The following is a 27,037-nucleotide window of genomic DNA, read 5'->3' on the forward strand; positions in this document are numbered from 1 at the left end:
AGTGATCACAGAACTTCACATGTAGATGGTGTAGGTAATAAAAGGTCTATATACCATCTTCTCCTAACATACTGTGCCCATACATATGGGCTACTTTTCCTGAGGATAAGAAACCTCCTTGTTTCCGTATGTCTTCACTAGCTTCCGGTACCAGCAACTGGTTACACATACGAGATTCATGCAAGTCTTGAAGAAGAAGAGTCTGTGATAATACAAAAAATATTAATGATCTGGAAAAAAAAATTGTAGGAGTGAAAATTCACATAATTGTAATATCTAATATAAGACTTTGTTCTCTGCAAGCTCAGTTATGCCCATTTAATAATGATATGCCAACCCAAAATGCATTATTCCACTTCAAAGACACATACTATTCAGAATGATATAGAAATAACATCTACAGAGGAAATGTATTTCAACTTCAAATAATAATATATAAAAAGTATACTGTATATGCAATAAATCAAGCTGTGAATTGCTAAAATAGCTCTGAAGTGATCAAACTGAGTAAACAGTGAAAATTACAAACGACTTGGTGTTAAAATATTCATACTGCCAAGAAGTAAATGACACTTGTTGCAAACTGTCACAAGTTAGAGAAACTATACTTGTCAACTTTTATTAGTTTACATACATACGAGTTAGTGTATTATTTACTTAAATTTTAAAATATTCCTAAAGAATTACTTTATAACAAAAATAATAGTAAAATAGTTAAACATATATAAAAGTCAGTGACAAACATAAGCCCCTTTGGTTATGTTTGTTAATTAATTAATGTTTATACATTAATAAATTATACACTCAAATATTAATCAAAAAGTCCTGTTTGATCATAAACCCTGTTTACCAACAAATAAATTCCATGTTTAAAATACCAAACATAAGCTTCTCTGCATTAATTATCAACATCTGGATATACCAACAGTTCAAGTGGAACATCTCACTGGCTGCAAGACAAAATTCACTTGTCATTTTATTGAACATTCACTTTATATGTATGAGTAATATAATACTTAAAATAATATGAAATGTCATCAACTATTTACCTGATTTGCAACATTGCATATATCTTTAATGATCTGTACAACTTGTGAAAAAATCTCCTTACACTGATGAAGCTCATCATCTTCTTGTTCTCTGTGACTGAATTAAAAACATGTTTTGAAACTACTCTTCAAATATACTGCTATTATAAAGTCTTAAAAAGCTAAAAAAAATACCTGCACAGATATATGGACTTTATTTGTGATCTGCAACAGTGCTTTTGTTCAAAGCATTGTAACATAACAGAGCAAAAAATCACATAAAAATACCAACAAGAAAATCTAAATCAGAGCTTGTTTGATAACAAACATTAAAAAAGAAAAGTCCACTTTCTGAAAAAATGTAGTTTAGGACTTTCTCTTTTCATTATTTTTTGCTATCTTAAATGATTATTAATGTTTTAATAAGCAACATTATGGTAAAGGTAACAAAATTCAAAATATTCCCATACACAAAGTAACTACATAATATTTCCTGTTATTTGTATTATAAGAACAATATTTAGACTTGAATGACTTAAAGGAAAAAAACTTTCAAAGGGAATTATTTAACCAACTTCTAATAACTCCTAGTATATAGTACTAAATCTTGTTGTCTGTTGGTAAGCAAAGCTACACAATGGGTTATCTTGCCCACCATGGGTGTCAAAGCTTAATTCCGTGTTATAAGTATACTCGTAACTGTGTTAATAGGTTGCAGTACTAGATTAATATAATAATCACTAAATTATACACACATTTTGCTAAACTGCATTACCATTAAGTTCTTTTCCAGTTACCAATAAAAAGTTTTAATTCTAAAACAAAACCTGAAACACATCACAATACTGAAATCTGATTAAAGATTTCTATTAATGATTGTACATTACTAATTTGTTGGATTCAACATAAGAAAAACTGAGCAAAAACTTGTACACATCCAACATTTCATACTAACCGTATATGACAGTATACATAAACATAATCCTGCAGAACTTTCAGAATAAACCAAAATAAGAGGACATCTGGTGTCAAGAACATTCAACCAATACGTCACATCACTACTGTCCCCTTTGTACCCTAAGCAAATATCCCTTGCAAATATCGTTAGCAAGAAGTGTATATTGAGTGATTTAGAAGCTGATAATGTTGAAGCAATGCAATAAGTAACCAATCTATTAACAAAACACAACATGTACTCACATTCCAATAATGTTTATATGGTAAAAATAACCTAAACATGACTGGCAATAGGAAAAATTAATTATAATACTCTGTCCTTATACTAATTTAATATTGATGAAATACTTCTAAATGTCAAAAGTTATTAATACTTCTAGTTTTAATTTTCCTATAACTGATTTGCAATCGCAATGAATATTAAAATTGTCAAATATAAGAATATGACTTTTAAAAATATAATTCAAATACTTTTTCACACGAGTGAATAACAAGGATCCATTTTATAAAAGAATCAAGTAAGCAGTCTATGAATGCAGATTGTTTACAATAACCCAAAATTACATATTTTATAAAATACTTTTTCTGAAGTTTTAATATATTACTTGTTTTCAACAGTATAAACAGTATTTGTTGTCTTCCATAATGTAACACTTAGATTCATTTCCAGAAAAACTCTAACCTAATCTATATTGCTAACATCACTTCTAATAAACCTCCAGACTTCAGTATCATGGAATAAAACAGGAGTGGAACGTAAGGAATCCTGTGTTCCCTGTAGCTGTTGTACAGCTGAATGAACAAGAGCTCCAGGAAACTCAACAGGATTGGATTCACCAGAGAAGGGACTGATACTGTCAGACCTATCACAAACAGCACTGCCACAGGTGACATTATCAACTGCACTAGTACTTAGTAAAATTGTAAGCTGCTCTCCAGATTTTACTGCATTTTGAGAAAATGTAGAAAATTAATAAAGATTTCATATGAGTTTACAGTTAATGTATGTAAAAAAACATAACTATTAATAACACAAAAGTTTTTATACAACAGGCTTCTTCAGAATGTGATAACAAAAGCTACAAAAACTTAAACAGCAACAGTCTGAGATAATGCATATTAACCTTATTGTGAAAACATAAAAAACAAAGGTACTGTACATATACTGTACCTCATTAATCTACCATCTTTAAACTACTAAAAGTAGTTTTCCTCATAAGTGCCAACTATTTAAGAAAGAAGTCTTTATTATATAAAATAAAACAGATTTTTAAATACCTTTGTAATTGCTATTTCTGAGCAGAAAGTAACAGGAGTTTCTGTTACTGACACAGATTCAGAAACCATGGTTGAAGACTCTCCAGGTACCATTGATGCAGAGCTTGAAGCACAACGTGACTTATCCTTCAGGTTTTTGGACGATACTTTTCTCACTGGACGTGACCGGTTTAATTCAGTGGTCTCATTTTCTTCAGTTTCTATACCCTTGTCTTCATCTCTGACTGCCTGACTGACAGAATTAACATAATTATCATCAATATTCCTTTCCATTATCAGTGGCATTCCCATAATCTGATTATCATCCTCCATTTCACCAGATTTATTTTGTCTTCTCAATAGCCCTCTGTTGGAATTCTGATCCAAAAGAGGAAATACTACATTTTGTAATTCCCAACTAGCCTTCGTTAGCACTGGAAAATGTGGAACCTCTACTAAACCCAGTGGAGGCACAAGAGATCCAAATGAACGATCTGCATGTTCTTCAGACTCAGGGTCTACCACAGGATACTAGTATTCACCTAGCTTACTCAAATGATAGCATGGAAGGGTCATCTGTTTTAGCACCTACAGATGAAAATATGTAAAGTATGCAATACTGAAATAATTTACATATTATTTCTCTTAAAGATAGAAGATGAACAAAAATTCTCCCTATAATGTTTTAAAACTTTAATTCCCTATTACATATACATTGATAAGAATAATTACAAGTTTATAATACATAAAATATTACCTGAAGTAATGTTTTTATTTTCAAATAACATATTGCAAAAAACAATAGCATTAAGAATTTCACAAAGGCAGAAAAAAATTGCAGGATCTTGTATATTATACCAGCTATTTTTATTTTATTTTTTACATAAATAATTTATATATTTCATCAGCATGGAAAGGCTGGTTTTGTACTTGCATTACATTATATCAACATTTTCCTATGATGAAAATGTATTTTTAACAGATTATTACACTTTTTCACAATATCAGCTTTTCTTAACTTGTACTGCCCTCTATATGCACAATTTTTCACCCACTGCAAAACTATTCTCCCAATAACTCCATGTTTTCATGTCAGGCAAAAGAGCATGTAACAACTCTCCATTAATAGGATTGTGACAAATCCTAGTACAGCTGACTCCTATGCAGCTTGGCTCAACTTCACTAAGACTGAGTAACATTGTTGAATGTACAAGACTGTTTAGCAAGAGTGCTGTTGATTGGTTCAGTATTTTTTAAATCAGGTAGATTGTCAGTTTATTTATCCCCAACAAGTCACAGACAAATACTGTAGAAAAATACCAACAAGGAGCTAAGGTTAGAAAGACAAAATTTCTCCTATATTAAACACTAACTACTATTCACTGAAGATCAATCCATTACAACAAGCAAAAAGTGTTAAATATTTTCATTTCTTCAAATACATTTTCTTCTACAAGAATTTTTTTTTTTAAATTAGTGATGCAGTAAATATTGTAATCAATGTCAATACCATGTCTATTGGTATGGTATCTTCATGCTATTTCACTGTTAAGAATTACAAATTCCAATTTTCATTTTGATATCAAAAATACAAGTATAAACATGTAATTTTGTTCTATTATGGCACACATTTCCATATTCTTTATAGTGGTTTAACCTAGTTTTCAAGTACTTCAAATAAGTTTTTTTATCTCTAAGATTCCTGTAACCAATACAGCAAGATTAGATAAAATGGGTATGTGATGAGATAAATGAAAAAACATACGGTGTGAAAAAAATATATTACATATTTTTGTTTTTGTGACATTAAAGTTGTTAATACTATAATAAAATTGTTTATACATTTGAAGTAAAGATTCCTACCCTTTGAATACACATTTTCATGGTCTCTTGTTCAAAACTTGGCAGATGACTAAGCTGATGGCATGCAATCTCTGTCTGTATGCTGAAAATTAAATATTTAAATACAGATATTACAAGCTCCTAAAAATATTTAACCTCCAACTCAATTCTACTACTACTATATATATAAAAGGGATTATATACAGGAAAACATCAGTAATGCTAACACACACACATATACATATATATATATATATATTTTAGTGAAATTAAATAATTACATCTAAATAAATCAAATGAGTAAACAAAATCATGAGGAACAACTGCATTAAAAACAGCCTCTGATTAATTATATTATAACCATAAATTTTAAGCCATAAACAATACACATTAAAATTAAACAAAATATATGCTGCATATTTTTAAAAGGATCCTACAGTACAAGCTTAAACACAGGATTATAAATTGTATCCTACGTTTTGGAAGTGGCTGAAAAAGTAGGACCCACATCTATCAGTCTTAACCTCCATTTTGCTACTCTCACATAAGAAGATTAGAAATTTAGAAATTGGAGAGAGAGATGTGGGTGCTCAAGCCCACAATGTCCCACATCTATATCACCTTTCACTGCTTGCAGACAGTTGTGACAAGGTGACTGCTCTCCCAAGTTAAAATGAGAAAAAAACAAAACATAAACATAAAAACATGAAAAATAAATAAAATAAAAAAATGAAAATAAGGTACAACAATTTGAAATAAGTAAGATAAAACTTCTCTTGAAGTTAGCATTCCTGCCCCCAGTATGGTAGAGGCACTAATTAACATGACATCAGTGAAGTAATAGTTTACTATGATTGTCATGTTTTTATATGCAGCTTAAGGTGAATATCTGCATAAAGTAGTGCCAAGTTTTAGATGACCTTATTTTTTTAACAAAAAATAATTTTTAGTAGAATTTCACTTCATGCATATATATATAAAATATATATATATATGTATGTAAAAAAAATACATACATAGAATCAGGTTAAAAGCTAAAGTACTCATCAGTTTTTATAAAAATACTGTAAACAAGGTTGTTTACTCTGAACGAGATGCTGACAAATCATCCTCGTCTTCATCAATAGATTTCAAAGGTTCAGACTCTGGCATTGGTGGGGTGCTACAATAGGACACTGTACGCACAGTATTATTCCATTCTACCAGTTCCTCCATTTCAGGATGTAAAGTCAAGCACAACACATCAAGTGTTATCTGAAGATCATCCAGATCAATATTGGAGCCAGGCTCCTCTAATAAAGAAATTTCTTCCCCTAAAGAATAAACACATTGTCTCTAAGTTTTTTCCATGTATTCCTGTCAAATCTTTCACACTAAAAACAAAATACAATTCTATTATGCCCTGCTTCTCTTTAATCATGACTACTAATAACATCAGTTATGAAGCTACTGTATTAAAACACCACATACTCAATGCACAAAACTATAAAAATTACACAAATGAACTAATAAAATTTGAGAAACATGAATGGGTAATAAAAAAAACTTTAAAGTTTGTTGTGGTTTGGATTCATTAGTAAAACTATGTATTACTTTACAATATTGATGCATTTAAATGATACAGGTCACAGTTAGGTTCAAACTATGGCTTATGCATTAATATTCTACACTATCATTTTCAAATATACTTATATTAGTTGATATCAAGAGGATTTGAAGTTCCTCATTTAAACATAGTGAATAAAGTTATGGAAATAAATATAACAACATTGGGAAACAATGTTTTACCTGAAAAATTTGATTCAAGTAAACTTAGGAGCTTATTTAGGTCTACTGAACTTACAACAGGCTGAACTATAATGGCAGTATACGATGATATAAATGCACATATTAGTACTTTGCAAAACACCTGGATAACATAATGCACATAAACTATTAATGAACGTTAATGAAATCTTTATCCAAATGCTCTGTAGCATGTCACACAATGCTAAGGATTGCTTGGTTGCTGTTTATTTATGTAAATCTATGTTCCGTCAGTATGTTCAGAACAACGATTTAGACAAGATAAGACAGAACTGGTAGGTTTTTCTACATTGGTAGGTTTTAATACATTCCTGCTATTATAGTGCATCATAACTTTTTGTTAGCTCTCCAACATTGCTGAAGAAAATATTTCAAAGTTGCATAGATTCACCCCCATAATTTCTAAGTCAACATAAGTAAATATGCCATCTATTGAATTTCCTAATTTCATTTCTATTACAGATTTCAGCCTTTCCTTTTTGTTGCTTCCCCACATAAAAGAAATTTATGCAGCTACATTGTACATATACTGACCCAATTTGTATTGAAGTTATGTTATTGAAAAGACCTCTACTACAACATCTCCTATCCTCCAGAGAAAATATCATTTGAGATCAATGGTGGAAAGCATGAACGTTTTTCCTCGACTGAGGTTGTTATAATAGTAGTTACTTCCAAAAGCTGCAAAATTTCTTGCATACAGCACTGACTGAATACACAGTTTGGCTTCTGTCTGTCACACACAACGACCTCATCATCATATCTAATAGAAATAACATGCCTGACATAAGGTATTACCTTCCCAGAAACTTAGCCTTTTTCAACACACATATTGGAAAAATGATATTGATAGCTTTTTCATACACTCAAAGTATGGTGTAGCACTCACCAATTGGACTGATGGCAACAGGTCACATCAACATAGACATTTTACTTTATTGTCAGTATCTGAATTGTCTTTGGAACAGCTAGGATGTGTTGTACAAAATCTTTTGCCGATTTTTTGTATGTAATTTTCTTATTCCATTTTATACAGATACTGTTTTAAATAAAAGAAAATTAGAGGAGTGATGCATACAAGATCAGCAGGCTAAAAAAAATATAAAACACGAAAATGAGATTTCCTTAGCAAGACTTTACTCTAAGTATCAGTAATGAACCAGTGTCAAAACTCCAACATTTCGCATTTTCTTTCTGTATACAAACTATCAGAAAACTGGATGAAAATCAATAACCAAAAATAGCTGCACTATGTGAAAGTAGCAGAACAGTTCTATGCACAGACTGCCTCAGGAGGTATATACTGCTAAAGATGATGTCATAGCATATGGTACAATGATAGGGGCAAACTGCTGAGCCACTATGACACTTTACAGGCCAATATAACATTTAACAATGGAAGTTGTCTGCTGCCACAGAACGTGTTGTTAAGAGATGTTATACAACATCATGGTTTGAGTGTTGCTCAATGTTGTTAGGAGACACTGTTCCGCAAAATAAAAAATGATGGTGCAACTGTCTTAGGGGATAGAGTGATTTCATAGTTTGATACCACTATAAGTTACTACAGGGAGACTCTGTTGCTAAGCAGATGGTTTTACTACAGGCAGGCAGTGTTAACTAAGGTTAATGATGCAAAGGCAGATGGTATTTCTATAAATGCATAGTTCAACAGGGTGAGGATCTCAACGTGAAATTAGACCAACAACAATAAGGTCTAGATTTAATTATATGTCCTAAAAAGTTACAAATAAACCCATTATGTTTACAAGATAGCTATTATATAAGGCACTATTAGATATTTGTTTTTATTAAACATACTATCTTAATTTAACCATTATATATTGCTCATCTTAATTAAGGTATGCACATCTGACCAAAATGTTTATGGTTTAAAATATTTTATATATGTACAAAACACTCTGGATTCTTACAATACATTTAAATTCCTGATTTTAGGCTATTACTTACAAAAACACAAAATTGTAGAACACAGTATCTTACCAAGACAGGTGGGCAGAGATTTTAAAGAATAGTTTCCAACATTACGATTTGTTCGAACTGAGCATGTAGAATGAACAAAAAGTGGTGGAATAGAAACTCCTACATTCTGCCGAATATTCTTCTCATCTTCATCTTCAAGATACTTGTGTCCTCTGACAAACTGCTAGCTTCTTCACAAGAGGGTGGTGCTTCACTCTCTTTAGGTGGAAAATCTAAAGTTATGAAAATTATTCTAAGATCACAAAGAAACAGGATAACTTCCATAAATATTTATATTTCACAATAACAACTCGCATTGAAATTATTCATACACGTACCTATTTTCCTTTTAAATATAATAAAAACATCAAATATAAATCACATTATATATTCATTGTTATTGATAAATAATGTACAGTATCTCTTTAGGTGAATAAAAAAAATTAAAGTAAAAATACTGTAAATTGCAATTCTTTTTATTACTTAAAGAACACTTTCATCCACCTGCCAAAAACAAAACTTTAAAGGGTAAAAATGTGGTACCTAATACTCCACTTGCTCGAAAGAACTTCCCACAATTCTTACTAACAACAAATATACAAGGGGAGAGGAGGGATATGAATGATATGGTAGTCTTGTGGTTTATTTTAATATTAACATTGCATTTAAATTGAACACATCAAAAGTATTACTATGCAGTTTTTCACAGTTGGTTCTGTTGCAGTTTCATGTTTGTTTTCTTTAATTTTACACAAAACTTTCAGCATCAGCAGTCTCTAATTTTGAAGACATTGGCTACAAAGTACGCAAATAATCAACTTTGCGAAATATGTTAAACTGTTGCCAGCTAACTTGATAATGTATTAATCCTCCATTACTAACAAGTAATATTCATTTCCAATATTTTATTACATATACATACCAACTTCTCCAATTCCATGAACTGGTAATGTTATACACTGTTGGTTCTTCCTTGTTGTTGAAGTTCTAGATGATATAGAAATGTTGTCCAGGTTTGTGTCATGGTCTGAAAACCCTGAACCAAAGCGAGGTCAAAAGTATAAAAATAGTTGTCATTCTCTTTGGCATAGAGAGATTTACTTAAATTATTGACAAAACATGGTTATATTTTCTGGGGAAAGATAATTAGTAAAATAAGTTATGACTAAAACAGTTTCAGTCTAAATGATTTCAGTTATCAATCCTGAGAGTGAAACCTGTAAAACTAAGCACAGTTTAGCATAAACATCAACTGTTACAGTCTGCACATCATCCCTTATTTCTGTTTTATTTTAATAAAGATTTTGTTAATTGTACACACTTGCCCCTTATTTTATATACACTAAAAAACTTGTTAAATACTTCCTGGACAAATTTGCTGTTATCAGTGGATCCAATTCATTGATCACATCAAAGTATCACACACGTACACTAAATTATTTTTTTCTTTGTTTGTTTTACATATCCAATCCATACCATGTGTTCAACCTAGAATTTGAATTAGGATATAATCAAAGCCAAATCACAATGACCATAACTTACACATACAGACAATATATGAATGAAATGATTTAAATTGTTACCAGTCTTATATCAAGAGAATATTGTACACACACTAGTTTAGAATTAAACAAGTAATGCTGTCATCAGTAGCATACATATAACAAGATATAGTTGAATTATTATTATACTAGCATATACCTAGGATAAAGACACCAACCAAATGAATAGTAATAAAAATAATTATAAGTAAACAGCAAAACAAATCAGAGTAACAATAATATACCTGTTAAAAAATAAATATGGACTTCATACTACAACAAAAATTTTATAGGAGAGAGACAGTGCAGCTGTGAAAATTGTCCATTGTTTGAAATAACTTCTCTCACATTCTTTTACACTGGGAATAAACGTTCAGTAACATATATGTATTTTAAATATACTCATTACCAGTCAAGAACATGCAAATAAATTTCAATCTTAAATATATTCAACACAGTAGGACTGTTCATAATAAACCAAATACATTTTTATGCATTTTGCATTCAACTAAAACAAGAGACTATCTACTATTTCATTAATTAGCTCATTTTTTTTTAATGACAACAAAGTTAAAAAACAACGAAGTGTAGTTCTTACATTAAACTCTTCTTCGTCACCTGCAAGTTTTTTCTGTGGATTACTTGAAACTAAAGAACTGGGAGAATCTAAAGTATTTATTGTACAAGAAATATTATTCATACAATGATTAGAATTTTGCTCAATAAAAGTTATCACAAACTTCTAAATTTTTTCCTCAATGAAAAAATGTAAATTCATATTTAATAAATGATTATTCATCTCTTGCATACATCCATAGAAATTCTTAATAAATTTTGAAATTAGTACTCAACTTCTTAAAACATTGCTATTACATCATTTAAATAATTATCTTGTAAAATATCTATCCAATGTATATCCAATTCTAACTAAATCACACAACTACAAAGGTACTTCTTGAGAAAAAAACTAAAAATAAATACTTTTCTTGAAACTTATGGTTATAGTCAAAACAACTTTTTTCCCTTAAAATTAACAGTAGGGTCCAGAAACCCATTAGCTTTTTCAAGTGATTTTTTCTCAACTAGTTATGCATCTAATTCTTGTGGAATCACAACAATGTTCCTAATACAAGATACAAGTAACAAAAAATATATGCAATTAAAAACACCATTATCATTAACCCCACTGTTTAATATTAGGACTTGCAAAACCTATGGTGCAATGTGATCACAATAATGAACAATTTGTAAACAGGTTGGTTATTTGGGGATACATTAATTGCTACCCTATAAATATCATTTGAACTAAGGATTGCTTGGATTATATGAAATAATGTATTTAAATGTTTTGAAACTTAAGTTACTATGTTGAAGTCTTTTCAAATTATAAATACTCAGATATAATCTCAAGATCACTAAGTATGGAATACTTTAAAAGTAAACTTGGTCAGTAAACTATATTCAAAACATCTATAAACAAGTTACTGAAACAACTAATCAAGAACATATTCCCAGGTTTACATAGTGTCTGATACAGTTCAAGTTTCATGGTAGAAATAACAACGTTTGCTAGCTTTTTTCATCTTGTACTGAGGAATGAGTGAAGAAAGAGACAGAGTTACCAATCCAATATTAATTTACTGCAAAAGAGAAGTGTCTAAATAATGGTACTATATTGCATTTCACCAAAATAAAATTCAAATATTGGATATCAAAATAAGAAGTTAACAGAGCATAAGAGGAAACATACATACACCATCCATCTATCAATATCGATATGTTTAACTGACAATAAGATGATTTCAAATTTTACAAAAAGCCTTATTTTAAAACAGTCAATATTTAGCACAAAGTATAAGCTGCTCCAACCTTATACTACCATACTACCAGTTACTAAAAAATGTAAACCTTAAAAAAAAACCTTTCAAATTTTTAAAATTTGTAAAAGTAAGCACAATTTAGCAGTGTCAACTGTTTTTTTCTGTTTTATTTTAATCTAAGATTTTGTTAATTGTACACACTTGCCCTTTATTTTATGTACACTAAAAACCTAACATAAAAACAATTTATAATTTAATTTTATATTATTGCTGTTATCACTTTTAATTTCAAAATATCTAAAAACTTATCAATAGTTTTTCCATGTCACATTTTCAACATGAAAATTTTCTAACTTCAATAATGGGTTTCTACACTTTGTTTTACACATAAAACCAAAAAATATCATGCATTATCAAAAAATTATTTAAATTCTATGCTGAACCCACACACCCTCTCAATTTTTGAGTTAGTTTGCTAAGTTTACATGATTATAAACATATACAGTAGGAGGATTTAATTATCCTGTACATACAGTCATGTGAGAAAGTTAGAACACCCTATGAAAGCCTGTGTGTTTTTAACATGTCTGAGGCTTAGATATTTAATCACAAATTTAACAATACTGAGAGATTATAGGAATATAACTAAACAATTAAAACTGAAGAAAACACTATTCAAGATCTTCTGTAAATGTACTTCTACAAAAATGCATATTCTAACTCAGGAAAAAGCACACCTCCACATTTATTCCAACTTAAAAAGACTCAACTCACCTGTGTAGGTGCACATGATTCAGCATTTTGTATGAGACTTACCCTATTTAAACCTCAGACATTTTTAGTTTGGTGGAGGACTTTCAAAACAACTGCCAACATGCCTAGGTCTGGTCGTCTAAGCAAGTTCACCCCGAGAGCTGACCGCAAGATGCTAAAAGAGGTCTCCATACACCCTAAAATGTCATCACGGGATTTACAGCAGGCTCTGGCTACTGTTGATGTGAAAGTGCATGCCTCTACAATCAGAAAGAGACTGCACAAGTTTAACTTACATGGGAGGTGTGCAAGGAGGAAACCTTTGCTCTCTAAGAGAAACATCAAGGCCAGACGACAGATTACCTTCCAGTACCCGTGCCTATGAAAATATCTAGATCAGCAAGACACAGTGAAGTGTATCAAATGAGCACGAGCTATTTTATTCTGTTGATTTTACTTCTCTGGAGGTTGTCTACCAGTTTACACATAGAAGATTTCAAACAATTCAACAGTGAAATTTGTCACTGGTAGGCTCACACTTGAGATTATATTATCAGTCATTTGCAAGGTAAAATACTTATATAACAACAAGATCATTAAACACTGTAAAGTCAAAACAATGGACTTTAACAGAAGCAGAACAATTTGCACAGCACAGCACTTAGGAAAGGAACAGAGTCCCAACACCAAACCCCAAACCACTCTGTACCAGACCATCTCCCTTATTCACAATGTTAAAGCTGTGGTTAGGGAAAAACAAAAACAATCACTGCAATAAAACCAGCATTATTAACAAAATATTATACTACACCTGGCCTGGTGGATTAAGGTGTTTGAGTCGTAATCTGAGAGTCACGGATTCAAATCCCCGTTGCCCCAAATATGCTTGCCCTTTCAGCCATGGGGATGTTATTATGTAATAGCCAATCCCACTATTTGTTGGTAAAAGAGTAGCCCAAACATTGGCAGTGGGTGGTGATGACTAGCTGGCCTCCCACTAAATTAGGGAAGCTCTCATTTAGCTTTGTGCGAAATTCAAAAACAAATAATATACTAGACTTATAAAGATTTACAATCCAAATATTAATACAACCACATTTTTGAACAACAACTGTTTATCAAAGTAAGAAACATAGCTAAACATACTGGAATAATTACAGGTCCTTTTGCCCAAACAAGAAAGTTTGTAAAGTTATGTGATCTCCACGACCAGCCTCCTCATCCTGTGTAATTAAGTTTAGCACTATCATAGATACAATGACAATTACCATTCAAAAACTTAACTGTTAAGCATTTTATAGAAGGAATTTGATGTGCAACTGTTTCTCTTAACAGAGAAGTTTAGCCAATATATGAACCAAATGAAATAATCCAGATATGAATAATCATTCAAATTAAGTTAACCACTGATAAGAGTAGCGCTTTCACTAAGATTTACTTTGAGTAAGTAAAGAATAATAATAATAATAAAAAAGTCTGAGGACAACTGTCTCTTAATATACTGAAGTTAGTAATTCTTACATTCTTGGTCTGTAAAATAAATATGCATAGTCTCACAAGTAACAGTGATTATACCGTCCAAAACAACTACCCTTCATGAAGATGTTACTCTCTTACAATGATATTAAAGATACCTTCAAGATACAATGCATTCAAAGCTTATTATTATTACAAACCTTCTTGGATTAGAGAAATTTCACACTTTTTGTCTTTTTAATGGAGATTTTCTTAAAACCAGTTTCTATTTAATAAAAATGCATAAAAAATCTGTGTTTTGTAATATTAATCTAAATAGTTTAGCATAAATCAATTGAAAGGTATAACAGATCTTTTTTGAATATATTTTTATTAAAGGGTAAAAATGACCATCAACACTAAACTAAAAAAAACAGTTCAATATACCAATAAAGAAATGTATAAAACTTGATTAAAAAGATGGCCCTCTTCTGCAATGTAATTAAATTGAATTTGGGTGTTAATTAGGTAGGCTAGAAAAGGATGTCACAATTTCCAATATAAAAATAAAATTCACGGCCAAAAGAACTTGTCTATTAATAGTAAGCAGCTATGAGTTTAGAAGGTTGGCTGAACTGTCCCTCTTCCATAAAATAGTAGAATAATTCATATTAACCTAAACACCTTATAGTGACTTACAAGCTTAAACAAGCCTTATTTGACAATATCAGTAAACAGAATGCAAGATATCCATGGAGAAGACACCTTTATTCAACACTGAAGTTGAAACAACAAAAGCTAGCTTTAATAAATTTAAATTAACTGTCAAATCAAGAAAAATTCCCTAATTTATGAAATGCCTCTGTTTATTTTGGAGCAAAGCTATACTGAATATTCACAACCTTAGATTCATGACTACCAAAAAATAGCTTGTCATTGTCACACAAACTTTTTACTCATACTTCTAAACTTTTGTTTTATGGAACAATTTGTAAAAAGAAAATGATAATTATAATTACAGGCAATGAAACTCACACTTTCTAGCAAAAAAAATATTTTTCAAACAAAGAGTAATAAATACCTTGAATCTACAAATTACAGAAATGTAGCCTCATGAGGTTAACCTAATCTCACTCAAATTATATATTTTCTTATTATCTCAGCTCAATAAAACTGTAATGTCACCTGGTGCACCTGCTGTTCTGAAAAGAAAAAAAAAAAAAAGTCTGGAAGTGAGGGAATGGGATGGAAGAAAGTCTGATAAACTTTTGTGAATTTCTGTTTAATGCTTGAATGAAGTTGTTGGAGAGGTTCACAAGGATGATGGCATTGTAGAAGGTCCAAAGGAAAATTTTTCCTCCCACTAGGAAACAACAGGATAGAAAAATAAAAATATGAGATCATACTCAGATACAGAATGCTCCAATGATAAATATCATCAAAAACGAGCACAATTTTTTCTTTGCTTCTCAAATAATGCAAATTAACCTTCAACATGCTATTTTTTAATAAACAATTATTTTTAGTACACATGTATCTACAATATTCTAGTACCACACAAGGAATTTAAGGATATGTAACAGGAATTAATTTATTTTCACAGGTAAACAAAACTGCATAATACAGAGTAGTCACTCAACTTTTCCCTACTTTTCTACATATTAATTTATTGCATCTTACAAATACTAACAAAGCGAAATCTGATTCACATATACAGCAATTTAATTTCACAAAATAACAAAAATAAAAGACCGACCATGGGGGTTTAAATTATTAATTTACAAGAATAAGACAACTAAATATAATTTCTTTGGTCATATTATACATTTAATTCATGTCTGCTGAATAATGAATAATACTTTAGATTTTCTGGGGCAAATTATTTCACACACTAGCAAGTTTGATATTTTCTTTTGGCTTCCTTATTCATCAGTTTAATTTTGGTTGAGAGTTTTTTCTATTTCAGCTTTCTTCAACCAGGAGCTATTATACCATGCAGCTCAAACAATTTTATGTAGTTCTAAAGTTCACATTACAATTAAGAAATTGGATGTTGTGCAATTGCACTTTTACATGCAAATCCCAGATACCTGCTAAAGCACTAAATTTTAATAACAATTGTACATCACATTTTATGTATAATAATGGATGTTACAATAAAATGTAGACTTCAGCATCTTCAGATAAAATTTTAAGAAAAGTTTTTTTCACATCTGATACAAAAGTGTAAAATTTTACTAAAATTTTCATTAAATCCAAAAATGAACTTTTGTATCCCAAAGTTCACATAACAAAACTCTGATCAAACAATCAGGCAAAGAACTGGTAAATAAGACATACAAAAGGACAGAAAGGATGAAAGCCACAGCAAATGGACCAAGATATGAAGAAAACCACTGCCTCTGGTATAAAGACAAGGAGAAAGGAAGAAAGGAATGGAAAAGGAAAGATGATGAGCAAGTCCATGCTGATGCAAGGAACTCGTCAAAAGCCACATGAGCAAGTGGAATTCAATGACAATGGTATGAACTATATGTGATTGCAATTGTCAGAGGAGAAACTGAGACAAAGGAAAGGACAGGGGGATGTTTGCTCCAGTAAAGGCCAAAGTAGAGGAAAACATGTCTGAGCAGGCCAATACAGAGTAGTGAGAAAGAAAAAAGTTGTTGTCTGGATAAGGGGAGAAAGACTCTGAAGAAGAGTCTGATCTGAGTGCAGATACATAAATGAAGACTACTAGGTAGTGCTAGTAGGCCCAGTGAAGAAGATTCATTGTCTGAAAATAAATATCTAAATTTAGTTACCCCTTGCTTAGTGATATAGCTGATAACAGTGGAATAATCAGTTTGAACCACAACCACCTGGCCCCTCAGGAGCAGGAGGAAATAATACAGAGTCCAATCAACTGCAAAACGTTCCAGGATATATCAAATGGAAAGAAGTCTCCTCAATAAACAACCAACCAGAAATCTCTTGGGAACTGAAGAAAGCTCCCCCCACCCAATCCACCAAAGAGACATTATTCCACTTCATAAAACAAAGAAACAAAGAAGAACCAAACAGTAGCACCTGGAAATGGAAGAAACAAGCCTTCTGGATGAACCATAGAAAACAGCATGACACAAGAACAGTTCGAATCTGAAGATAAGCAACCATCATGATTTGATCATTCAGAGTTTCAGGGGAAACAAAAAACCTGAAGTGAGAGATAATACTCCATGATAAAGCACAGTGACTTCAGTTAAAAAGTTCAACTGGGACAATTCTATAACAGGTCTCCAAACATCTATCTTTTGAGGGACAACAATTAGATGAGAGTTACACTCAAGGGGAATGAGTAACACCCATTTGGCAGCCCCTTTGTGTAGTAAATCTTGAACAGACCAATCTTTGAAGAAAAATAATCCCAAAGAGGAGGAAGGAAGGAAATATACCAGGGGAAAAGGCAGAACTATAGGTAGAAACCTTCAGACAGAACTTAGAGCCCACTAGAATTGTCATGAAGTAGAGCAATATAAATTAATAAACAACATTTGACATACAAAACCATTAAGGAACTTACATGTTAAAAAACAATTATCAAACTTACAAGTCCACTAAAGAAAAGGATAAAGGACACAACAGAAAAACCTATATTGGAGGAAAAGACAAGTTAACAATTAGAAAATTTGACTCAAGCCTAATCCCCAACTGGATGCAACTAGTAGTAATGAAAAAGGAAATTACAACTTAACCCTTTTCCTACAAGCTAAGTATAATATACACAAGTTCTACACATTTGCACATGTCAAGTATTTATGCTAACTTTTGACACAACGTTCACATCTTCACAAAATAGGTAGGTATTTAGTAAAGATTACAGGTATTTTGTATACAAAGAATCAGATTTTTTTATGAACTATTTATGCTAAAGATTTGTTTGTGGAAATAGAATCTGTTTTGTTACTAGTCTGACTACAATGTGCTAAGATCTGGAAATTTTGTATATCTCAGTGGTTGGTTGGCTGATTTAGTATTTTATGGCACAAAGGAGCTAGGCTATCTGCGCCCAACTCTGGAAAAACAAGTAAAATTCATAAAAACAAATGAAAGTAAAACAAAACAGCAAGTAAAAACATAAATAGCATAAAACCAATGTTTACATCTAGTCTACAACATTTAGAGAAAAACTACAGTAACAAAAGTCGTAACGAGCTGTATGTAGCATACTGGTAATTACCATAACCCGCCAAGAAGACTAACAAGTAAGTACGAGAACCACCGTCAGTCACCTGAACTTGGCCTTTCTAGTCCTGGTTCTGGGTTATGTGTCATTACAGCCACTATCAAAAAGTAGGTAATAAAAGTGTTAAAAGCAAAATTGTAATAAAAACTGGCCAGAACGACTGACGGGTAGTTCAAACAGCAGCATTAGTCACCTGAAGTTGGCCTTTCCAGTTCTGGAATTTAATGTTACGGCCATTTTCTAATTTAAAATCGAACTAGAGAGATTGTGACTCTTAAAATGGAACCACAATAAAAAAGATTAAATGAAGAAATATAAAACACTTAAATGACATTAAAAAGATTAATGGCTGTTAAAAAACTAAAAACATTATCAAAGTGGACAGTGTCACCTTCACCAATAACACTGTCTAATGTTATGGAAAAACCTTGGGACAGAACATGTTTAAAATAGTTCCGTCGTTGAGAGTCGTAACGATGGCAAGAAAGTACAATGTGGCTTATAGTAATCTGAGTGTTACACAAACTACACCTTGGTGCATCAGTTCCAGATAAAAGGAAACGATGTGTTAAAAAACTGTGACCAATCCAGTCAGAACAACTTCCTCCTTCCGAACCTTACGGAAGCAAAGTGGCCAAACTCCACTATAGGGTTTTATTTGGAAGAGCTTGTTTTCTCATTGTTCACTTCAAGTCGACTGCCAGCTGGCACACAGCCGAGTCTTGAATACAGGACCATAGTCCATGTATGGAATAGGCACAGCGATGATAGTGCCAGAGCAGATAGATTTAGCTGCAGTGTCGGCGAGCTCTTTCCCATGAATACCAACGTAGCCCAATATCCAGAAAAACTGGATAGAAGTAGATGTTAAAGAGAAATGGGCCAGTTGGTTTTGAATATCAGCAAGAACAGGGTGGTGAACCAACGTGAAGCAATTCCATGGCCTGAAGAGAACTAAGCAAGTCAGTATAGATAGTGCAGATTGAGTACTGCCTTAAATACACAGATAATATTAACTGGAAAAACAGGTAGAAGTTTGGTTAAAAACAATGAACACAATATTCTCACAACTTTAAGTACTTATAATTGAGAACTTCCAACACTGGCACTTGGTTGACCCTAGCTCAAGTGGACTAGCCGACCGACCCAAGGAATTCAAGGCCTAAGTGGTGTGTTACGGTTGGACCCCTCAACCACAAGGATCCTCTTCTCCCCTTCACAGGTCGCCACTTGTGGCAAACACGTGGGTGGATGTTTAGATCCCAGAGGAGGTAAACTGAAAGAACAGAACCTTCCCCTGGGAGGTCCCCTCACCACGTGCAGGGATCCACGATGAGGGCCATCTTAGTGGAAAAAGTATACTTCATTTCATGTTTTTCTTTAGTTAATTGTTGCATAACCTGTTAGGAAGTTAAATACTGATGATAGAGCAAGTTCCATAACAGGTTTTCTTTAATCGTTTTTTTCAACATGCATTGCTCTTACAAGTAAACCTTCAACTTCTTTACGGACTTCCTAAAATATAGTAGTATATAGTAACATCAAAACAGTTTACATAAAACTTACCATCACGTCCAACTTCTCTGTCAGGATTTTTACAGTCTCGTGAGATGTATCCATCTTCACCATACTTGAAGCAACCAGATTTACTTCTCCTGTCCTCTCCTACATTAGGACAGTCTCATGACATGTGTCCATCTTCACCACACTTACAACATCCTGTTAAGATGGTTAAAAAAATACTATGCAACTACATGCATGTATTATCACCCTAACTGAAAATAAATTAAAACTTAACACATAATTTAAGAATAATATAATGTTACATGTTTTTCATGTTGATTTAAAAATTTATAATAATCTATATTAGTGTTGCAAGTTGAAAGCATTAGTTAGATTTGATACATTCTCAAACTAAGGAGTCATGTTAAAGCAGAAATTTAAATTCTAACAAAGTAACAGGATGCATGTTCAAAACAACTTACAAAAACTTCTCTTAGAGAATTTAAATGTAAAAGATGAGCCACAGTGAACCTCATAATAAAGATTGTATTGTTCTATAATTCTGTATAAAAACTTCAAAGTTATGTATAGCCATCCCCAATTCTTAATTAATATACTAGAGGAAATGAAGCTACTTCAATATCACTCACTACTCATGTCTAACCAAAGTGACATGTAACTGTCACTCTTATAGCACACTCATGTTTCTATGGCAACAGGTTACAAGTTATAAAATCTTATATTAATAGTTTTAACATTCTAAAGTCTGGGCAGCATCCATCCTAATCAAGTAAGGATACTGATTCTAAGCTATCCAACCTAAGTATCTGCAAGAGCTAAGTCATAAGAATCAATTAGTTAATAACCGTTTCTTCATTAATATTATAAATATAATCTTATATGAAATTGTTTTTGGTCTCAGTTTCTTTGAGACAGGTAGTTCACTAATGCCAATTGTTACATGTAATATTATACTCCGTGATATCAAACTGGCGCATGTTTAACGATTCTTGTGAACAACAAACAGCTTTTTCTGAATCAGTATGTTTTCAGTTTTCTCCCAGTTTATAATATTCATCAATAACAACTTGCTATAAAAGAAAGTGGAACATAAAACATTATGGCAGAACTGAAAATCTTTCAAAACACTACAACTTAACAGATGATGAAAGTATTATATTTGTATTTATATAAAAAAAGTTTAATCTAACCTATCATATGTAATTAACAAGATAATTATCGCCCGTTAACACTAGTCACAGATTATAATTACATCAGAATTAATCAATAACTGGTATACCTGAGCAGCATAGGTTCAGTGCACAATTTGACTGATATAAAAAGATGAAATCCCATACTTCTTACAAACTCAAATGAAAACAAGTTAGTTTGTATGATACACCAGTATACACAATGTTTTTGTTAAAGCACACCATTAGTTTTCATACTCTTGTATTAACAAACATCCTTTAGAATTCCCAATTTTCAAATGTAAACAACTTTAGACAATAAGAAGCCTTGATATTATCAAATTTTCTGCTTAACACCATTTAAAAATCACATTTAACATGAACTGAACATGATGAAATCCTACAATTCTACCTCTCCACCAATAGGAGAGCAACACAACCTTCTTGCACAACATCTCCCCTTAAACACTTGCACTCGAAATAATGTCATTCTTACAAGAGGCATGAAGAAAGAACACCAGAAGTGAGGAGGATGGATAGGAATCTATCACAGGTGAGTGTCCATCCGAAACACATTCTCAGGTCACAAAAATGTTAACTGCTGAGACGATATCTCTTCTGTATGAACAAAACATATGGAAACCTACATAAAATGGTGGAGAGGTTGATGCAAACATTAAACCTATATGAGATCCTTACAGAAAGAAAATTAAGTATGGCACTTAACAGCAAGGGCTCTATACGGCATGAATCTATGGGAGACTATCTAATCTTGATCACTATTCTCCAACTAAAGGCAAAAGACCCCTATGTATCACAGAGATGAATGAAATATCATCATAACCAACAAAGCACACAAGTTATCAGTGAGCCCAGATGTGTAGTGTTGTTATGGCACAATCAGACCATACGGTGTGTGGTTCACCTAAAATCGACTTGACACTCTTGCTGCAACAGGGCTGTTTGGAGACAGATCTAAACTATACAAGCAGTATCACAATGAATGAGAAACTCTCTAATGTTCACCACCCTAGTAGCTAGAAATCTGAACAAAGGAAGAAGAATTTACACTTGGGAGACCTGGGGATGTATCAAGATCCTCATCAGATACCTGCCAGAAAGGTCTTTTACTAGTAACATGAGACTATTTTAAAAGTCTGAAAAAGCAAGAAGAAAAGAAAAGGCAGTGTGAAGATTAAAAAAAAAATAGCTTAGAGTTAAAACTCAGCAAGAAATAAAACAGCTTTTTAAAGATAATGTATGAAAGACATGTGAGAATCATCCACATGCACTAACATACAGGGAATAATATCCAAATTGAAGGCTTATCCACACTGTAATAGTAGCAAACAACAGATCTAGACAATGAAAGGTCCAACGGTAGAATAAAAAAATAGCAGAAGCCCTTAAAATACGTACGTGCCAAATAACACCAAGACAAGATGCAGAAGATGAGTCTAAATGAGTATGTAGGAAAGAAACAGGGAAATAGGATGAAAAGTACAATCACCATCCCAAGTAACAGAAGTCTTAGAAAAGAAGCCTGGTCTGGGTAAAGTAAGTATAAGTACAATGTAAGACTGTGAAAAACACTAATGATATTAAAATCAGAACAATGGAGACCATAGGTAAGGAGATGGAAATATGTCTAGAAGCCAATAATTCAAACAGAGCATGTGGCAGAGAATATAAAATCATTGTCAGGTCCCAACGAGGCATGAAAAGGATCGGAATAAAGTGGGGAAGGCAAAATGTAGAAAACCAAGCTATCCAATAACCAGCTAGAGTGAACAATAGCTAAACAACCACGTGAAAAGGACTGAGCAGTGAGTCACAGTAGAACAACCTGGAGGAAGTTGGTGACATGTTTGCCATTTCTGTTGACAGAAAAAAGAAAGAAAAAAAAACGAAGGACAAGAGGAATGTGATATAGAAAGTGGTACACAGTTGGAAAGTATAGATGGTTATAAACCGGGCAAATCCCATTCAATGTGTGATGTTGGAGCAATAGAAGTGACACAGGTATATAAGAAAATGATGAGACCAGTTCTGGCTAAGAGCTTCAACTGTCAGAGCTCAAGAAAAATGTCTGGTGTTGAGATAAGTGGCAAAAGCCTCCGAGAGAGACACAGCAAACCTGAAAATACACCTGAAAGAAAGAATCTGGTCCAGCCAAGAGAGTGAATATGCCATAAGCACATGGCAAATATCAATGGGAATAAATCACAAACAACATGTGGAAACAAAGTCCTTAAATGGGTAACCCCCCAATACTTGATGTAAGGAACAAGTGCAGAATTTTCAGAGTAGATCATGTACAAATAATTCACATGAAGAGACAAGAAATGAGAAAATCATGAAGAAACTGCATGTATCTCATAGGAGTGCCTGGAAAAGTGGAGATCCAGTTATTAAGGAGGGTAGGGAAACAAATGGATGCTTAATGTGGTGTTGGCATGATCATATCTCCAGGATAAATCCTCAAGAAGAGAAAGGAGGAGATACACAAACACGAAAACTGTGGCAGTTTGTGATTGCAGTCACTTTTTCCTCAATCAAGAAATCTGTGAGTAGCTCGTGTGCATTATGTAGTTCATTGAGATAATGTGAGCTACATGTTTTCCAAATGTTTTGCAACCTGTTTGGAAGGCATATTAGTTAACCTAAGTTTATAGAGCAATAACACTGTTACAAAAAAGGCTATTTAGAATAAACAAATGTAGTTTCATATTACAACCTGAAATCATTATAGAAAAACAAAAAAGATAATTTTGATTTATTTTATTGGTTACAAGATTGGTCATATTGACAAACCTCACACAGAGTTTGGGTAGAATAATACAAAATACATTCTAGTTTTACTGATCAAAATGTTTCACGTTTATTTATGATGTTTAAATTTAAATTTCAGATGAGTGATGCACCCACAGTAGTCAATTTTCTGATTCCACACATTCGCAGACTCTTGCAGTAAAAGAGACTTCATTATAAATTATGTTTTTCTCAACAAATGATTCAATCATTATTCACAGTTGACACAATTTTTATGAAGATACACAAAACGTATTACGGAATTATTGTGGTGAAACTATAAAGATAAATTTAGGGTCACAAACTTGGCTGATTCAACCAAGCCCATAGTGAGAAGAAATGATGGTAATGGTTTGTCTCACTGTCTGTTGGTTATGGGTTCAAATCCCTGTCCCCAAACATGTTCATACTTTAACCCATTGGGATGTTGTAACATTAAAATCCATTACACTCTTTGTTGATAAAAATAGTAGTTCAAGAGTGGTAAATAACTAACTAACTGTCTTCTCTTTGGTATGTCATTGCTAAATTAGGGATGGCTAATGCAGTTAGCCCTTAAGTACCTTTGGCCAAAATACAAAACTACCCAAACATTAAAAAATATTAAAACACTAAATGTACAGAATACCACCTGACTAAAAATCACAAAGATTTAGAGCAAATAAAATCCAAAAAGCTCAAACATCTAATTAGCTAAATTTATCAATTATCTGTAATATCATATGGGATGAATCATACTTTAATCACTCATTTGTATTCTAGACTTCCTGTTGGTTATAAATTTAAAAAGACTTAGCCTCAGAAAAATGTATTAACATTTTGTAAATTTGAGCAAGGTGGGTGTGGCAAGAGGTTCTTGCATTTTCATTGGTTGCTCTGAAGTTCCATATGATTGAAGCATATAAAATTTAGAAGATTAATGACATTTTACATAACATTTAAATAGTTTAAGGGGGAAGTTCAAAAGAGGAAATAACTGAAGAACAAATATTCAAATTCTCACACCAGGGTAATTTAAAGTTGTTTTTTAAATATTTTCTTATATTATTAAGAACTTAAAATTTATATAATATTAAAAGCTGCATTATCATCTATGGTTTCTTGTCAAGTTTGTTCGTACATCAAGGTAGATAAGTGGTTTAATTATATTCTGAACGTAACTTACTGAAACATCATGACACTTCAGTTTGACCAGCCCGTGTGCTAAGAGTGTCTTGTTCGGATCATGAAAGGCGTCAACCAATGTACTTATATAATTTTATTTAGACTGTACTCTGCCCTTAAATACAAAATGATTAGTAAAGCATACTTCAAGTGATTCCAGTGCCAGCAGTAAGCCAAAACACTGAGACACAACCCATCTCAGTAACAACAAAACTGGAAACCATCAAGAAGTTTGACAAAAGCCAGACTTATGTTCTCATCATCAGCTACAGCAACTATCAAGAAAGAAAAAATTATCTCTTAAGTTACTAAATCGGTATTGCCCTAAGATAATGGATAGCAAAGGCTGACTTGACAAATTAAAAAAAAGAGCATCATTTACACAGCCTAAAGGCGGCAAGTGCTAAAAGGGAAGCAACATCAATGTGCCAACCAGTTTAAAAGATATTATTGAACAAAGAGGATATATGACCCGTCAAGTTTTCAACATTTGAGAGACTGATCTATATTGGAAGAGGATGCCAGACAGAACAGGTTTAAACAACAAAAACAATTTTTGACAACTGGTTTACAACTTTGTCTGCCCTACAGTAAAGAGATGTTTTTCTATGGAAAATGTTTCCCATAAAGCACTAGTGGTTGATGACAACTCACCAAATCACCCTAACAACCTAATTTACACATCAACAAACATTTCTGTGGAGTTTCTTACTCCAAACACCACTTCTTTGATCCAACAAATAAATGAATACGTCATAGCCTCTTTTAAAGCATATAAATGATCAGGGGCAGTGGACAGCAACAGAAACATCTGGGTCAGAGGTTTCTGGAAACCATTCAACATCAAGAATGTAAAGATGAATGCAGTTTGAAAAAAAAACTGGCTAAAATATGTGTACAGTTTTCATCCCTCTTGTTAAAATAAATCACATCATTAGCACATCAGTTTGGATTTTAATGAAATTGATGAGCAACTACATATTACAAATCATACTACAAACAAATGACCAATGAAGTGCTGATAATACACTCACCAAAAATTGGCTGCTTATGAATAGAAAGATGAATAAAAACCAGAACCACAATTGTTTTTAAAACAAATGATGTCTCCCCTATTACAAGGCGATAATTATCTGGAGGTTACAAAAATTTTGTATGTGAAATTGGAATATTTACTGATGCATACAAGTATTTTTAATCTTAAGATCAAAATTACTATGCATGTTGTATAGTCAACATGCATAAAGAAAATAGGCACAAGAAAAGCATTACTTAAAAACGTCTTAAAACTAAATAACAAAAAATTTTCAGAGTCTGAAGAAGAGAATATTATTTATTCCTCTTCAGCTTTAACATGTAAATCTATATAATACTTACCCCAGAGTGACATAAAATCAAGAAATAAAGCAGCACCATTGTCAAAAAGATGAGTTATTCTTTCAAAATTGCACGTATGGCTTAATCTTCCATATCTACATCCTTCTACGTCACACCAAGGACATAAAATGGTGTCCTTGTTGTCTTCATAAATTCCCTCACTGTAAAAACAAATGCATTTTAGTTTTAAATCTATAGAAAAAACACAGTACAGCTGGACATCCAAATCAACCATAATATACAACTATCAATTTCAATGATAATGCCACATAAAATAACTGATTAACTTAAATTATGTTTAAATCAATTTATCACAAAAATTATT

At 32.2% G+C, this 27,037-nt stretch overlaps 2 protein-coding genes across 11 annotated transcripts in view; one reads left to right on the forward strand and one right to left on the reverse strand.

Annotated features, from left to right (window-relative positions):
- Positions 1-27,037, forward strand: part of LOC143250479 (cyclin-Q-like) — a 477,792-nt gene that overhangs the window by 153,576 nt on the left and 297,179 nt on the right. The window lies entirely within an intron of this gene.
- Positions 3-26,873, reverse strand: LOC143250469 (uncharacterized). Of its 9 annotated transcripts, none has more exons than XM_076501054.1 (12): positions 26,713-26,873; positions 20,234-20,386; positions 15,524-15,644; positions 11,013-11,080; positions 9,796-9,909; positions 8,895-9,106; positions 7,425-7,929; positions 6,169-6,397; positions 5,561-5,739; positions 5,106-5,187; positions 3,264-3,830; positions 3-202 (listed from the first exon to the last, which is right to left on the reverse strand). In XM_076501054.1, the coding sequence occupies exons 11-12, from the start codon at positions 3,573-3,575 to the stop codon at positions 47-49; spliced, it is 468 nt and encodes a 155-aa protein (XP_076357169.1). In that variant the 5' UTR covers positions 3,576-3,830; positions 5,106-5,187; positions 5,561-5,739; positions 6,169-6,397; positions 7,425-7,929; positions 8,895-9,106; positions 9,796-9,909; positions 11,013-11,080; positions 15,524-15,644; positions 20,234-20,386; positions 26,713-26,873; the 3' UTR covers positions 3-46. The 9 variants fall into 9 exon arrangements, with proteins under 9 accessions (XP_076357169.1, XP_076357172.1, XP_076357168.1 ...); XM_076501057.1 differs by having other exon boundaries at positions 7,780-7,929; positions 13,051-15,644; XM_076501053.1 differs by having other exon boundaries at positions 13,051-15,644.

The sequence above is a fragment of the Tachypleus tridentatus genome, chromosome 5 (assembly GCF_004210375.1).
Source record: "Tachypleus tridentatus isolate NWPU-2018 chromosome 5, ASM421037v1, whole genome shotgun sequence".
Lineage (NCBI taxonomy): Eukaryota > Metazoa > Arthropoda > Merostomata > Xiphosura > Limulidae > Tachypleus > Tachypleus tridentatus.